This window comes from Arachis stenosperma, chromosome 1, assembly GCF_014773155.1.
Source record: "Arachis stenosperma cultivar V10309 chromosome 1, arast.V10309.gnm1.PFL2, whole genome shotgun sequence".
Lineage (NCBI taxonomy): Eukaryota > Viridiplantae > Streptophyta > Magnoliopsida > Fabales > Fabaceae > Arachis > Arachis stenosperma.
Genome location: NC_080377.1, coordinates 3,606,855 through 3,624,165, shown reverse-complemented (window position 1 = coordinate 3,624,165; position 17,311 = coordinate 3,606,855). Strand labels below are relative to the sequence as shown.

General features: G+C 30.9%; 1 protein-coding gene across 1 annotated transcript; it reads left to right on the top strand.

Moving 5' to 3' along the window:
- The first annotated feature begins 7,639 nt into the window (after positions 1–7,639).
- LOC130975068 (zinc finger CCCH domain-containing protein 18-like) lies at positions 7,640–11,650 on the top strand. The gene is made up of 7 exons (XM_057899919.1): positions 7,640–8,388; positions 9,445–9,600; positions 9,684–9,860; positions 10,406–10,497; positions 10,896–11,066; positions 11,146–11,245; positions 11,353–11,650. Exons 1-7 carry the CDS (start codon positions 7,640–7,642, stop codon positions 11,423–11,425), a joined length of 1,518 nt encoding a protein of 505 aa, XP_057755902.1. The 3' UTR covers positions 11,426–11,650.
- The last annotated feature ends 5,661 nt before the right edge of the window (positions 11,651–17,311 follow it).

Sequence of the window (17,311 nt, the reverse complement as noted above, 5' to 3'; positions counted from 1 at the left end):
GGACCAAATTTTTTTGGACTAAATTCTTGTATTACACGTCTATTTAACCAATATAAAAAAAATTAGCCGGTTTTAATTGTATTAGTTATATTTTTTATATTGAAAAATTGTATTATATTAGTCTTTGACATATTTTTTGATGATGTGAATCTTTGGTAACACATGTTACCTTATGGTTTGGTCACGTGTAACGGTATAATAATGTGTCGATTAACGACACGTAGCATGCTGACGTGGATAGTTATGTCACATATCACAATACTATTTTGTCACGTGTTGGATTATGGCATGTGTCACAATGTTATTTGTCTACGTATTATCCACTATGTCATTACTACATATGCACTAAATTGGTCTCTTACTTTGCATCAAACGATTTATTTTAATCCCTAAAATTGAATGTCGTGCATCAAATTAGTCCCTTTATCAATTTTTTCTCTTTTTTTATAAATTCAATTGTTCACAGCACAAGTGCATTAAAGAACGAGTGCTTGACCCAATCTGGTACTGTTATTGAGCCGAACGACCACAGAGGAAGCAGAATCAAAGTTGTCATGGTTCCGAATCCTAAAGTGGCGCCAATATTTGACTGATCGAGTAAGTAGGAAAATTTATGTGAAATGTCACATAATGTGTCTATTTAGTACGACGTTATTTAGTGACAAGTATGGAATAAGTTTGGCATTTATACAAGCCTCAGCCTCAACTCTCTTCCTTGTGAACAACGCATTTAACCTGTAAAAAGTTGCCTTAATAAGGGCTAGCTGTGACGGAAAGATTGTGTTCCTCTTTCAATACTTTGTTAATGCACTCTACTAGGTTGGTGGTCATATGGCCCCAGTGATATCCACCATCATATGCCAAGGAATACTGTTGTCGAGGGATATTGTCCAGCTAGTGCTTGTAAGCTTCTTCCCGCTCACATAATCTCTGGTAATACATATTGAATTCATTGATTGTTTTAGAATAGCCTATGTTGACAATTAGCTTTTGCATAAGTGGCGCATTGAACCTCCTCAAAAAGTTGGATGTTATGTGTCTGATGCAAAACATATGAATAGTTCTCGGATATTGCCATGGTCAATTATTATGACCTACCGCTGATGTAATTGACTCGTGTCGATCAGAGATAAGGGCAACACCATCTCGATTAACCACATGTGTTCGCAAATGGCTAAGAAAAAAGTGTTAGGCATCGGCAGTCTCACCCTCGACTATGACAAATGCAAGAGGCACGATATTCCCATTGCCATTTTGTGATACTGCAACTAAAATAGCTCCTTTATACTTTTCATATAAATGTGTGTCGTCAACGTATACCAGTGGCTTGCAACTTCTGAATGCTCTAATACACGGGTAGAAAGTCCAGAAGACTCGCGTCATAATCCGGAGATCAGCCACTAACTCATCTCCTCGGTAGCCATATGCAGTTTCGAACTCAACAGTTGCTGATGGTTCTTTTGTAACCATTGCTTCAAACAATGTGGGCAAAGCTTCATAAGAAGCTTCCCACCCACAAAATATTTTCTCAACTGTCTTTTGCTTGGCCAATCATACTTTGCGATAACTTATCGTGTAGTTGAACTTCGATTGCACTTCAGCAATGATGGATTTCACCTCTATGGACGGGTCGGCTTCAACTAATGGTTTTATCGCTTCTGCAATTGTATCCGAGTCCAGTTTAGCATGATCTTGAGATATGGTACTTCTGGTGCACGTGTGACTACTATTATACCTTTTTATCACCCAACAATACTATCTTTTCATAAGGCTAACTCTAAGAAGTCAATCACAGCTTGTTCCTTACTGTACGCATTTAGCATAGAATGTTGTCGGTTCTGATTCATACACCCTATAATCAACTCCTCTTTGAATGGTATACTCTTTAAACTGATGCAATAACAACCTTTCAAGAGTTAAACTTCATTCTAACAATGAATTCACCATTAATAACAACAGCAAAAATTACACCAATAATAACACAAAAATAAATCTAAATATTATTCTATTAAAAAGTAATAATAACAATAATATTAGTAATAATAATATAAATATAAAACAAACAACAATAATAATAATATTAAAAAAGCGACTAATAATAATACTAATATTAATTTTTATAATCATCATCATCACCACCGTTGTTACTCGTAACTATAACAACAACAACAATAATAATAAACAATGACTAATAATAATTATACTAATTATAACTTTTTTAATAATAATAATAATAATAATAATAATAATAATAACAATAATAATCACAAAATTACCTATATTAACGTATTCAAAAAATTTTGGTGCATGTATGGCATCAAGATTTAAAGTATGTATAAAAGATGGCTTTTCAAATGGATGATGGCCTGCTAGTGCATTTGCAATATCAGTCACGTCTCCACCACCTATTATCTCATCTTCTTTCACATCTTCATGTGGACTAACAATTTCATAAGTACCTTCAAATTCTTCATCGCTTTCAGTATTATAACCCATCTAGTCTATATTGAATTTCGGAAAACCAACATCATCGATTTTCTCAAACTCAATACACAACTCGGTAAGTGAGGCCTATACTATAGTTTGATTATACGTCAAAAATATTTCTTGCATACTAGTTTCATCAGCCACATGCATTACTTGAGATTGAACGAAACCACCAAATACTAGCTAGCACATGCTGCTTGTACAAAATATTTATAGCTCTCTTTTACATTTGATGATCTACACTTTGAGAAAGTATACTTGTAAAACCCGTAAAATTAATAAATAAATGACCAATAAATTAATTATTATTTAAAAAAATTAGAAGATTAAATTTTATAGTTTACAATGAAAAATAATTAAACTACGAATTTTGACACTAATCATAGTTGTAAGAACCGAACTGGTGATCAAATCGATCAGGTTACTGGTTCACTGGTTTACTAGTTCAACTGATAAAGCACTGGTTGAACCGGTAAAACCGATTCTACGTAAATAAAAGATATAAAATAATCATAAACTTAAAAAATTCAAAATACATATCTTCAGTTCTTCACCAACATTTTAAAAACAACAAAGTCTCAAATTCTAAAGATAACTAATACAAAGATAGACATGAAATTAGTTAGTGCTACTATAATAGAATTTTAATTAGACACAACAAGGATAACAATTCATAAACTATATCCAAGGAGTTGATCCTTGTTCTTGCAAAGATGGTGTTTGTGATAGTGTATTCGCTGAAGCCATTCTAAAACAATATGGAGTAGCAAAAGTATAAAACAACAGCAACCCTAAATTCCCTATTCCCTATTCAGCAACCTTAAATTCATAGAACAAGCAGATTCATACTAAACAGATTACTTCAACAAGCAGATTCATACTAAATAGATTTATAATTTCAACAAGCAGATTCAAGCAGAACAAACCAGAAATTTCAACAAACAGATTTAAGCAGATTCAACAACCTTAAATTCCCTATTCAACATCACCTATTTCAACAAGCAAATTCATACTACACAAATTCATAAATTCAACAAGCAGATTCAAGCAGAACAAACCAAAAATTTCAACAAATAGATTCAAGCAGATTCAACAACCTTAAATTCCCTATTCAACAAGCAGATTCATACTAAACAGATTCATAATTTTATCAAGCAGATTCAAGCACCAAACAGAGCAGAACAAGAGCATTAGAAGAAAAACATGTTCGACAGAGCAATAGAAGAACAGAACAACTTCATAATTCAAAACAAGAACAAAACAAGAGCATTAAAAGAAGAGCACCAACATGTTTGATAGAGCAGAGGACACAGACGACGACAACTGCCAACGTGTCCGAGAGCGCAGACGACGGAGATGGCGCAACGACGGCGACGACGAAGCCGAGCAAGGAGAAGCAACGAAAAAGAAGACGGAGTCGCGGTGAGGTGAGGTGACGTCGTCAGAGGCTTGAGAGTTGAGACTAGGTATCGCGGTGAGGTGAGGTGAGGTGAGGTGAGACGAAGAAGACGATATAGACCGACAGGCAGCGGTGTTGTGGTGAGTGACAGAGTGAGGTGAGGTGAGGTGAGGTGAGGGGGGAGTAAGGTTGGGGGAACAGGGATGGGGGTGGGTAAGGTTCGAGTGTTACATTTTTTTAAAAAAAAAGAGCTAGCATATATGTGCCCAACTTCTTCTTTATTCTGAAACTGTGCCCAATGTGGAACTCCCCTAGACCTGGCTCTCCTGTGAATCTCTCACACCAAAATTGGATTCTACATCCGGTAACCCCCCGGTCACATAGCATCCAAGTCTAGAGTCGAAAAGTGCGTCAAGGTACTATTGAGTTTCCGAACTCGATGCTCTACCAGTCCCAACAGGAATACTCCTCCCTAAATCATCATCGATGTCATCAGCAATCATGGTAGACTCTACATCATCCTCGTCCCTTAAGACATCTTCTACCGCATCCAGTTCTCCAACTGCCCTAGAAATCGGAATCATAACAGGGGTATTCATGTTAGCACCTAGTTTCACGATCTTATCGGGGTGTAAATTAGCTACGAAAGACAGAGATGCCACCAAATCTCCCCCAGATGCAATTAAGGCATAGATGAAGACGCAACAACAGGGGGTTGAATTAGAAGCTGGTGCCGTTGGTAACGATGGATGATTCCAGTTCGATCCTCCTGAGCTAGAGACCACATCCACAAGCTTGGCTAATAGTTCAGGGATTCTCACCTCCGGAAGCTACCGCCGACAGTGAAATAAAACTTGCAAATCCTCATCACTGCCTATCACAAACGAGTCATACTTCACCCCATCGCGGATAATAGAGATCGGAATTCGATAGTATAGTTTCTCAATCCGTTTTATTCCATGCATTCCCAATTTCTGTAGTACAGTGTTCTGAAATCAACAAGGCTCATAGAAGGTCTGATAAAGATGCTCAACGGATCCTTATCAGTGAACTTTATTCTCAATTACTTTTTTTCTTAATCGTGCATTTGTAGTGCACAAGAACTAAAAAACTCTCCTCACTAGCCATTATCAATTTACCCACAACTAAACCAAAATTGTTATGACCCTATTTATATAGAACACGCATCCTAAGTAAATCGAATTTACCCAATTTGATTTAATCACATGCACTTGTTCCCTATTAAATCGAATCAGATAGATTTGAATTATAACTCTAGCCCTACCATGTAAATTGAATCACCCTCATTCGAATTGCATGCATGAATGTCCCCCATTATAAATCGACACAACCTATTTCGAATTACATAGATTTATGTTTTTCAACGTAAATCGAATCATGTTGATTCGAATATCATGCAAACGTGGCAAATCAAACTAGATTGTTTCGATATACATTAACTGAAAATAAGTCGAAATAGCTTGCTTCGATTTACATAAAATTAGGATATTCACATAATGTTTTTCATTTTAGGAGATTCATATAATTTTCTACCTCAATTCATTTCTTTATGTGATTTGTCCTTTTATAAATTTTGAAAAATTGATAAAAAAAAATTAACTGATAAGTTTAACTTGTGTTCTTACTCTTAAGGTATATGTTACCTAAATCCATAAAATTAACAAAATATTTAGAAGATAAAAAAATCAACCCAAAGCAACTCAGATATATCTTATTTTATGTTTCTTAATTAACACTTATCTTATTTTATATCTCTTGTTACTGTTGAAATAATTGAATAATATTCTATATAATAAACGTATAATTATAAATATTATAAGTATAAAATTATAAATGTTAAATTAAATAAAATAACATTAAATTAGTTTTTGCCCGTAAAATTAATTTAGATCAAAGAAAAATATGTATTTTTGTCTAAATAAAAATATGGAGGAGAATATCATTGTTCTTAATTGATTGTTGTATTTAGATTTTTTTTAATTAATAAAATCCAAAGAACAGATATAGTCACTGTTAATAAAATATTAGTGTCAAAATAATATTTATGAAAAATATATCTGTTGTAATAATAATAATAATAATAATAATAATAATAATAATAATAATAATAATAATATAATGATGATGATAACAACGTAATGTTGAAACTTACTAAAATTCATGGCTGTTTTGGTAATCGGGGTAATTCTTAGAAGCAGTAAAGGTCATCGAGGATTATGCAGATAATATTGCCTGAAATCTGTGATCACTTTACAACTGTTTGTATTTACAAAGAGGGATTCAAGGAACCAAATTTAGAATAGTGATTAGACTGCAGAAAGTAATGATGAGTTTCACATAACACATGCATCAACTAAAAGTGTTAATTCTTAGTCTCCTTTTTTTTCCCCTTAATTTTTACTATCATCAACTATTTTACTTTCACACAAAAAATATATATATAATATGGGTGTTTGCATGTCTCTGGATTTTAATAATTTTTAATCATCCTTGTGTTTGCCTTTTTTTGGTAGCATGATATCTCTCTACGAAATTTAACTATAAATAAAGGTCATTTCTTACTTTCTTCATTCAGAGAGAAAACATTCGTTCAAAAGATTTGTGTTTGGACCTCTTTGCATACGGTTTATCTCATTCTGCTGTTTGATGGGTATGTAGATTAAAAGATTTTGGTTATTTACATGCTTTTTTTTTTCCTTTTGCTCAGGATGCTTTTCTTATGAAGGGTGTGTTATGATTGATGTGTTATTGAGTTGTAAATGTTGTGATTTGCTATGTAAAATTGACTATTCACTTGGAGGGAACATATATGTTTGATGTATAAATTTTTCTAATTTTTGCCATTTGATTAATCCTCAGTATGCGTTCTACTTATTTCCAAATTAGCAGAAAAAAAAAAAAATCCTTTCTTCTGCTCCGATGGCAAACAAAATAATGAGACAAATCTGTTTGTTTGAATATCTTAGTTAGGAAATAGATATCTATTTTGATAAAAATATTTGTTTTATTATGCTTGGTTAAAATATTTTAATAAACATAAAATAATTCTTATTTTTCATTAAAAAAATCTTTATAAAAAGAATTTAAAAAAAAATCTTTTAAAAAATATGATTAAAAAGAGTAACTAAAATCTCAATTTAATGCTTATCATTTTTGAATAAAGGAATGCTGGTTGTCTTTTTAACTTTTAGTTTTTAGTAAATATTTTTTATTATTTAATTAATTTAAATATTCACTTTTATTAAAAAAGGAAAAGTATGAGGAGTCAATAGAATATTTGTATAATGTGTACAATGGAGATTTAGGGAGTATTAGAGATATAACCATTAGTGTTACCTTTTTTTATCAGCTGAAACTTTTGGGATGAGTGGTATCATGACATGGTATTAGAGCTCTAGATCTGAAAGATCAACAATTTGATCCTTGGTAAATTCGAAAATAATTTTTAAATTTTTGGGAATATGTTTATTATGTTCATTTTGTAACTCGTATAGTCCATTGTACATATTGTACAAATAAGCCATTATTTCCCTAGCAGAACTCATTAAAAAAATCAGAGAATTATTTATTTTTTAATTTCTCTTTTTTTGTAAAGATTAAATAAAATACAATATTTAGAAGATACTTAATTGTCCCGGAATTAATTTACTTTTACAATTTCTTGTAGAATGTATTGTTGCAGAATTGTTCATATTTTGTTCCAAAATTGTTGCAGTGAAAATGCTACAAGGAATGGATATATCAGAGTACACGAGAATTGTTTTCGACAAACTTCAAAAATTCGAACCAGAGCATGCCACAAAGATAATTGGATACCTGCTTGTTCAAGAACATGGCGAGGAACAGATGATCAAATTGGCTTCATACCCGGACCACCTGATCCGTGAAGTCGCTTTCAAAGCCAAAACCGAATTCCAAAGACTAACCACACTTCCAGATCTAAGGCACTTAATCACCCTCCAACTTTCCTCTCCTTCTTGGGATCATCACTCTTTCTCGGAGCTTCAGAAGCAGTTCGAGATCTTCGAAACAAGAATGGCAAATGATTACTACATTGCAGATGCCTTGCCTTGCAAGTTAAGAGGCGGAAGGAGGTTTTCGAACGAGTTTCCGGTGAAAAGCTGTCACTATTTCAACAAAGGCTATTGCAAGCATGGAGCCAGCTGTCGCTATTATCACGGACAGGCTGGCCACGAGATGTACGGAAGCTACGACTATTCATCTTCTTCTTCGGTTCAGGGGGATCAAGTGATTTCGGCAGGGTCTTTGGCGAATTTGGAGTCGGAAATCGTGGAGCTGTTGAAATCAAGAAAAGGAAGCCCGATATCGATTGCTTCGCTTCCAATGGCGTACTATGAGAAGTATAACAAGGTACTGCAGGCTGAAGGTTATCTTACTGAGAGCCAGAGACATGGTAAATCTGGTTATAGTTTGACCAAGCTTCTTGCAAGATGGAAGAATTGCATTCGCGTATTTGACAGGTCAATTCTTATTCTACAAACTCTTTTCATGTGTAAACCTTTAACATCTACTCCAATAGCATTGTTAGTCACATTAAAAAGTCTAAATGGTGAACCTTGTTTTAAAAGGGATAAATATATTCTTTGTTTATGAAATTTGTTAAAAATTTTAAAAATATTTTTAAATTTTATTTTATTTTAATTTTGTTTTTGATATTTTCAATTTACATTAAATATATCTTAACAATCAATTACTTATTTGGACGTCATTAAATTAATAAAAAAAAAATTTTCATTGAAACAAATTATTTTTTTATTTTTTAGTGTATTTGACAAATTTATAATAGTAAAGTAAAAATATTAGAAAAATAAAAAATATTTTTTTTGAGAAGTTACAATTTGTATCTTTTTAAAGATCTTTTTTTTAAAAGAAAAAGATGCTTTTCACATAATAAATGAACGAAAAGTACTTTTATTTTATTTTACCCAAACATAATTGATAGATAAAAAGATCTTTTTACATAAAATATTCAAATATAAAATTACTTTTACTTTTGTAAAAGATCTTTAAAAAAAGAATCATTAAAAAAAAGATATTTTCTAAAAATGGTGTTCAAATAAGCCCTAAATTTTCAAAAAATTTAAGACTAATTCAACAATAATACATAACAACTATGTCTGATTTATTTATGTTGAAAGTTATTCTTGTAAAATTGTTATTGAATTAGTCCTAAATTTTTTTAAAAATTAGCTATCCATAATATATTTGATGTAAATTGAATTTTTTTTGGACAAAATTAAAACAAAATAAAATTTAGAAGTATTTTTAAAACTTTTAACAAATTTTAAGAACAAATTATATACTTTACCCTTTAATCAATAATGTATTATGTTTTTCTTTACTTGATCCGTTTTTGTTTTTTGACAAGAGTTCTATTAGGTGGCTAGTAGTTTTTTTTGGGTAATATGTAGCCAACATTATAAAAGATTTGCAAATATAATGATCGGAAAAATGATATTGTCACTGATATATTGACTATATAATTTAATTTAATTTTGTTGATGGTTGATTAATAGGCCTCATGGGCAGCACGCAGTGGTTTTGGCAGAAGATGCTCCAAAATACGTTGGAAAGGGAGAGTTTGGTCAAAATATTAGTGCGTCAAGACAAATATATTTGACATTTCCAGCTGATAGCACTTTCACAGAGGAAGATGTTTCAAACTACTTCAAGTAAATTGAATTTTAGGATGTGTCCGTTTTTCTCACATCTATCTGTTTTGTGTGGTTAATACTGTTTCTCCTTTTATTAGCAGCACCTTTGGGAGTGTTGAAGATGTAAGGATTCCATGCCAACAGAGAAGAATGTTTGGATTTGTGACCTTTGTTGAACCAGAAACTGTTAAAATGATTTTGGAAAAGGGAAATCCCCATTATGTTCGTGGCTCTAGGGTGCTTATAAAACCTTACAAGGAGAAGCCAAAAGTTGATAGGTCTTTTCCTTCTGTCTACTCTTTCTCTCATTTCATTATCTTCAATTTATCTAAACTTTATAGCATGTGCACTTAAGTTCTTAAATTTTAAAAATTGCAAATTGTTCATAGAATCACTTTACACATTGTTAAAATTTAAAGGCTAACATGCAAATTATCGAAAGTTTAGGGATGTAAAATGCAACCAATCCCTTTTTTATTAGAAGTTGATTTTAGTTTTATGCCTTTAAATTCTCTTCTTGCAAATGACAACTTGTTACTTTTCTATAAAATCTTTATTTGATTGTATAATTATATATAAATTTCACTTAAGAAGATTCTCCATGCCATTCATTTCATATTCTAGTTCTCCCTACCATAATCTCGAACCAAAAATTGAGTTATTCACATTTTTATGTTCTTAGAGCAGAATGTGACATTGACAATGATAGTTACTACTATTAGTATTATCTATTATGTATCAATATTTAACCATGAATATTACCTTAATTAAGTAGTGTTAATTTCATCACTTGAATGCAATATGCGTTTCATTTTGAATGCAGGAAGTACGTAGAGAGGATTGAGCACCCTGATTGTTATTCGTCTCGCTATGTAGGTCTGGATGCAGAGCTTACAAGTGAGTATGATATTTTCAGTTTGGTTCACACAATAAACTCGCCTCTTCTTGTACTTGATTTATGGTCATAGTGAAACAATTTAGCCACGAAAGTGTACGGAACAAAAATGGGTCTATAGTCCAATTACAAAATGGAAAAGTCTAGGGACAGTAACTTTATTAAATACTGACCAATATGTAACCAGCAAAAAAAAGTGAGCTATTGGATGAAATTTCATACTAATCTCACACCATTAAAATCATAATTGATGGCTATTTGATGGTTACAAATAACAAAAGTTGATGTCCCCTAACACTCCTCCCTAACAAAAATTTTTTAATTAGACTATAAATCTATTTTTACTCCTTACAAGTAAAATTTTTAATTAGACTATAGAAAGCTCCTACATTGCATCTAATACAAGATCTTTTGATAGTTCCAAGGAGATGCGGTAACCCTCAAGGCCTGAGGAGATTCCTCATTGAAGAGCAGGAGCATGCTCTTGAATTCCAAAGAAGACGAGTTGCAGAGTTACAGCTAGGCCGAAAATGGATGTCGAATTCACCCCATTTTGGCTTTGACATGGAGGAGCTAAAGGTTCCTGATGGTCTGTATTAACTTGCTTTTCATATTTGCTTAATTCTTTCATTTCATATTATTTGAAATGAATTCATACTTGCTTGCAGATCATTTCAATCATCAGTCCACTGGATCCTCCAGTAGTTATGCTTCAACTGACAAATCTGGATATACAAAAACAGAACCTAACTATACTGATCAGGACAGGTACGTTTCAATTTGTCAAATATTTATCATACATCTTTTGCACTTATTAATATTAACTATTAACATTTATACCTTAGTTTTATTTTTTATTTTTTAATTTTGTGCAGCTGTGAAGGATTGAATCTCCCAGAAAGTCCATTTGCATTTCCGGTAGATAATGAAATTTCAGCCATGGTATAAGTTTGGAACACATTACATGGAAATAGAGTTAAAATAATTCTAGGCAAAAGACAACCTGTGTAGCTTGAAGAGACAGTTTGAATGGTGGAACTAACAAGTAAAAATAACTTAGTAACAAATATTATAAGACGGCTATAAATTTTACTCATAGAAAGATGCCAAAAGGTTTGTTTTTTAGATGATTTAGATGGGGTTATTTAAAATTAATCCCTGGGTTAAAAGTAATTAGGTATCATGTACACTCTCTGTTATACTTTTTATCACTGGTCTAATAATTATTGTTTATACTAAGGCCATAATTATTTGGTCAGGTTTGGTTTGGTTTTTTTGAGTGGCTTTTTGGATATTACTATTTTGTATTGTTACACCACTCAATAAATTTTTATTAATTTCTTTTAGAGTAAAATAACAATTAGATTTTAAAAATTTTTAATTTTGGACTAATTAGTCTTTGAAAAAAATAAATATTATTAGGTCCTTCACAATAGTAACAATGGATTTTGAAAGAAAAGAAAATATTAATTAGGTTTTTTACAATAATAACAGTGGACATGTATGTTCCAGCAATAGATAGTATGAAACAAAAGGGAATTACTCATATATTTCATTATCTACGATATAGTTTTATAGTTTTGAACAATGAATTCTTTTGAATTTTTATATAGCATTTATTTGCTGGTTTTTGTTTGTCACAAATAGCATTAAAACAGGTAAAATTTTATTCTAAAAATTATTATCTACATAACAATTTTTTATAAATAAACACATCATAGTAATTAATGATAGATACATCATAGTGTCATACTAATTAACGGTACATACAAGTATACCGTTAAATTTTACCTAATAAATTGATAAGAATACATAATGTGTCTATTGTTTGATATAGCGAAAAATTAAATTAATATTTTTTTTCTTCAAAAAAATTGAAACTTTTAGAAATCTAATTGTCATTGTATTTTTATTTTTTTTTTATAAAATTAACCCTATTGTTCTTTTATGCATGGCTGAATAAATTCTGATCATATATTTGCTATGTTTTTGGCAAAACTTGAGGTTTTGTTTGTTTTACCAAATTTTTTGGCTTTTTTATTTGAATCTTTGATAAATATTAACCTATAGAAGATAAAATCCAAAATATAAATAAATATATAAAAGTTACAAGAACAACATTAGGTTTAGACATAAGATCTTATATTTTAATTTATGGGATAAAATTATTCAATTAATTCTTATAATTTTATTAAATTTATAATTCAATTTTTATAATTTAAAATTTTTTAATTAGATTTTTATACTATTTTAAATTTAATAAATAGGTTTTTATTATATTAAAAATATTAAAATTAATAAAATATTTTTTTAAAAATTAAATTCCTAAACCTAAATGTTCTTTCATTTTTTAAATATTTTATTAATTCTAAATATCTTTGTCTTGAATGAGACTTAATTACAAAATTTAAAATAATACAAAAAATAAAACTGAAGAACAAGGCCGAGTAGATGACGACGAGAAGAGCTTCAAATAAACCATCGCGACGAGGAGAAGAGGCCAAGCAGCAGAGACTTTCTGCGATGGTCGCTCTGTCTATCACAATGTCGTGGCTAGGGATGCTAATGGTAATTATTGGTGAGTGTGACTGTGTGAGGGGGATATTGAATGCTAGTGAGGGTCTAAAATAGAAGACCTCTGGCGAGGAGAAGGGTTGGGAGGGAGAATATTCCAGGATTAGTGGTTTTTCCACATTTTACATAAATTTTCAGTTATCTAATCGATTTGGACGATTCGGTTTGGTTTTAAAAATTTAGACATATTTAATACATAAAAAAATGAATCAATAGTTATATATAATAACATTAAAATTAAAATTAAATGTATACATAATTTTTTTTAAAAAAAATATATTAATTTTTCTTTTAAAAATGCATTGATTCTTTAATTATATAATTGTAGAAGTTGAAACATTATAAGCGATTATATTCATAATAAACTTCATGACAATTAAACTTTCAATGAACATAAAAAAATTGCATTATGTTATATTTGATTTTGTATTTTGATTATAAATTTAAATTTGATTTAATATATTATTTATAAAATTTTATTATAAATATGAATTAAATATAATTATTACCTTTTATATAAAATGAATTATATATAAAATTTGGTTATAAATATAAATAAGTGTGAGAAAACTATAGGAACACTCAACATTCTCATTCTATATAACAATACTAAATTTGGTACATTAATGAAAACAAAAATTTAGATATTAGAGCGAAGATAGAACAAAATATAATTATAGACAGTGAATACTGGCATTGATGAGAACGGCATCATTGGATGTTTAGAGATCATTTCTCACAAAATATGGATGAATTTTAGTTTGACATTTCAAAACAAGAATGTTATTTACTTAAAAATACATATGATGTGTTTACAGAATATAGCTAAAACAAAAAATATGCGCCTATATATGCAGGCATGGGTGCATGAAAATTGAAAAGGGTTTGTTAGAAATAAGAGACTAAACTAAAAAAGGATGGTATAATATTAAGTGTATTTAAGTCGTATATTTAAATTGTCTATTTAAGTTGTGTGAAATGATATAATATAAAGGATATTTATAGGCACTAAGAGAATCGTAATAATAAGAACGTAATCTCCTATAATAAATATTATGATATACTAAATAATATTAATTGATCTTAATTGATCCTAATTATATTCTAACAGAGTGCATACATGGAGCCATGGACTACCACGCTTAAGAAAAAGAGAAAAAAAAACACAGACAATAAATAATAAAGTTTATATAAAAAATCGGTGAGATCAAACTTTATATTTAATTATTTATTACACACCAAATAGGAATAACCTACTATTTTTACTTATAAGTTTAGAATATTAATAAATTTAATAATAAATAAAAAAATTAGTTTTATACCTACAAAATAGTATAACAAAAGTATCTAAATATTAATTTTATTTATTGGTAAATTTGTTAACATTCTAAAACTTTTGTGTAAAATGATATTTCATTCCTTTTTTATAAGTGTAAAATTAGTTTTACTTATTCATGCCATGTAAATTGTTTGAAAAATAGAAAATACTTCTCTAAATGATTTATAAGTGAAATTCAAACTCTACAACATATAGTAAAATTTTCTTCGCTTAAAAAGATAAAAGCCATAAAAAAAAATTTTCATCTTCTTCTTTTATATATTATTTATATTTTGATTTTTTTTCCTTGTTTACTAAACATATTTTTATTATAAATTCATCTATTTTTAATTTTTGAAACATTAATTTTATAAATATTAATGGTTAGAAATCCATAAATTTTTTAACCCTCAAGATTATTTATATTACATCATTAAAAAAGAGAATTGAAAGTACAAAAGCATTTCTAAATTCGTGAACATAATTGAAAGAGTTTTATTCTATCGAATTCTTATTTTAGATTAAATAACAACTCTTTGATAGAGTAAGAGTTGTAACTTGCAAAATAATTTTAGTATATTGAAAACCAAAATCCTAAAACTCTATTTATACTTGACTATTGGTTCTTATTAATTTCTGAAGTCCCAAGTAAAATATAATATTTTGTTTTATGTTCATTTAAATCCAAATTAAGTAATAATAACTTATTCAATTTAATATTTATAACAATAATTGAGATCACTTATATATTATATATTATATATAATATGAAATAATTAATGTGATTATAATCAATTATATGTATTATCTATAAATAAATTAGAGAAATTATAATTTTTCAACACTAATAAGTTAACTATAATAAAAAATTAAAGCTAAAAATTATAAATTTTGAGAAAAAAAAGGATTAATTACAAGAATTTGGTATCCTAGTGTTAAAATTTTGGCTGTTACTGCACCAAAGTGTTAGAAATTTTTCACTATTATTTTCTAACACTTAAAAAAATTTAGTAACATTTCGTTAGTTTTTTTTCCTCATTTATATAGTGTGAGATAGTCATTTGGTACTAGAAAATTCTTTTTAGTTTTCACTATCATTGTATTTCTTAATCTGGGTGGAGATGACACTTATTTTTGGAGGAAAAATTCTTTTTTTTTTTACTAAAAATAGGGAAATTCGAATCCACAACTTCTTAAATGAGTATAAAAAAATTATGCCATTTGAGCTCTATGTCACGGTAAAATTTTAGAAGGTTAGATTTAACAGTGTTTGTATAGTTTTCTGGAGTGTTTGAGAATACTCTAGATGGTTCCGGAACGTTCTAGAATGTCCTAGATGGTTCCAAAATACTCTAGAAGGTTCTAGAAGACTCTAGAAGGTCATAGAGTATTCTAGAAGAGTATAGATGTATATAGAAGTATAAAGAGTGGTATGGAATAATCTAGAAACATTTAGAGAGTTGTGGTAGGATAGATATTTGTAAAGAAGGTTCTGGATGATTAATCTGGACCGTTGATTAGATTTAATCCTAACCATCCATTGAGGAGGTGGATGGCTATAAATAGGGGTGAGAGTTAGAGTTTGGGTGTGTGTGAATCATTTGTAACCACACTTGAGCAATAAAGTGTTCTTTCCACCAAAGCTTCCTTTCTCTTGTGTTCTCTTGTATTCTTAGCTTACTTGCTAAGTATTGAGGGTTAGGCTGACTTGGTCTTAGCTCAAGAGGTTGAGTAAGTCCGAGTGCCGGCACGGTAGCGTTGGAGTGTGTCCAAGGCCGTGACAATTTGGTATCAGAGCCTGGTTCGAGAGGGAGCACAAGTGGTTTGTGGGTATGGCTTCAAATATCACCATGGAGCATGTTGAGTCACAAAGGGGAAGGGATACTATTCCTTCTCAATGGGGAGGCAAGAAGGTACGTTCTTCAAGTGAGCCTAGAGGTAAGGACTCTAACTTCTTAGAAGAAAGAGTTTCTATGTTGGAAAATGTTCTATCCTCTATGGATGAGCGGTTCCAAAGGATAGAACATGACAAGGAGACCCTCGAGACTCACGTGTTAGGAGAACTAGATGCTTTCAAAGAAAGCATGCTCCAAATTGAAGAGAAGCTTGAGAATTCCTTAAAGCTATTTGAGGAAGTTCGAGTTTGGTTCGAGGAGGCGAAATCTCGACCAACCATTATAAGGGAGACGACAAAGATTGATCTCCCCAAGCCAAAGGAGTTCAAGGGCGTAAGGGACGCTCGCGAGGTGGAGAACTTCCTATGGCAAATGGAGAGGTACTTCGAAGGCCAAGGGGTGGTCGAAGAAGCAATAAAGGTACGCACTGCAGCTCTCTACCTTTCTGATAATGCTACTTTGTGGTGGAGGAGAAAGTGCGTAGATATGGAAAAAGGTACTTGCAACATAGCCACATGGGAGGATTTCAAAAGGGAATTGAAAAGACAATTCTTCCTTGAGAATGTGGTTTATGAAGCAAGGAAGAAGTTGAGGGAGTTGAAGCACAAGAGTACGATTAGCGACTACGTAAAGGAGTTTACTACTCTCACGCTTCAAATCCCCAACTTAGCATCAGAGGATGCATTGTTCTTCTTCATTGATGGACTCCAACCTTGGGCAAAGCAAGAACTACAAAGAAGGAATGTTAAGGATGTCGATGAGGCCATCGTGGTGGCCGAATCACTCACTGAGTATCATAGGGGAGACTCTAAACCCAAGTCTTCCTCCAAGCCTAATTTTGCTAAAGGTGGGGGAGACAAGGGGAAGAGTTTCTCAACCAAGAAGGAAGGAAAATACTCTTCAAAGAAAGAGTACGAAGAAAAGAAGAAGGCTTTCGTGCCCAAAGGAGGATGCTTCGTGTGCAAGGGACCACACCAAATAAAGGATTGTCCCAAGCTAGGGATTTTGGCATCTATCGCTGAGGAACGAGAAGCTCAAACTCAAGTA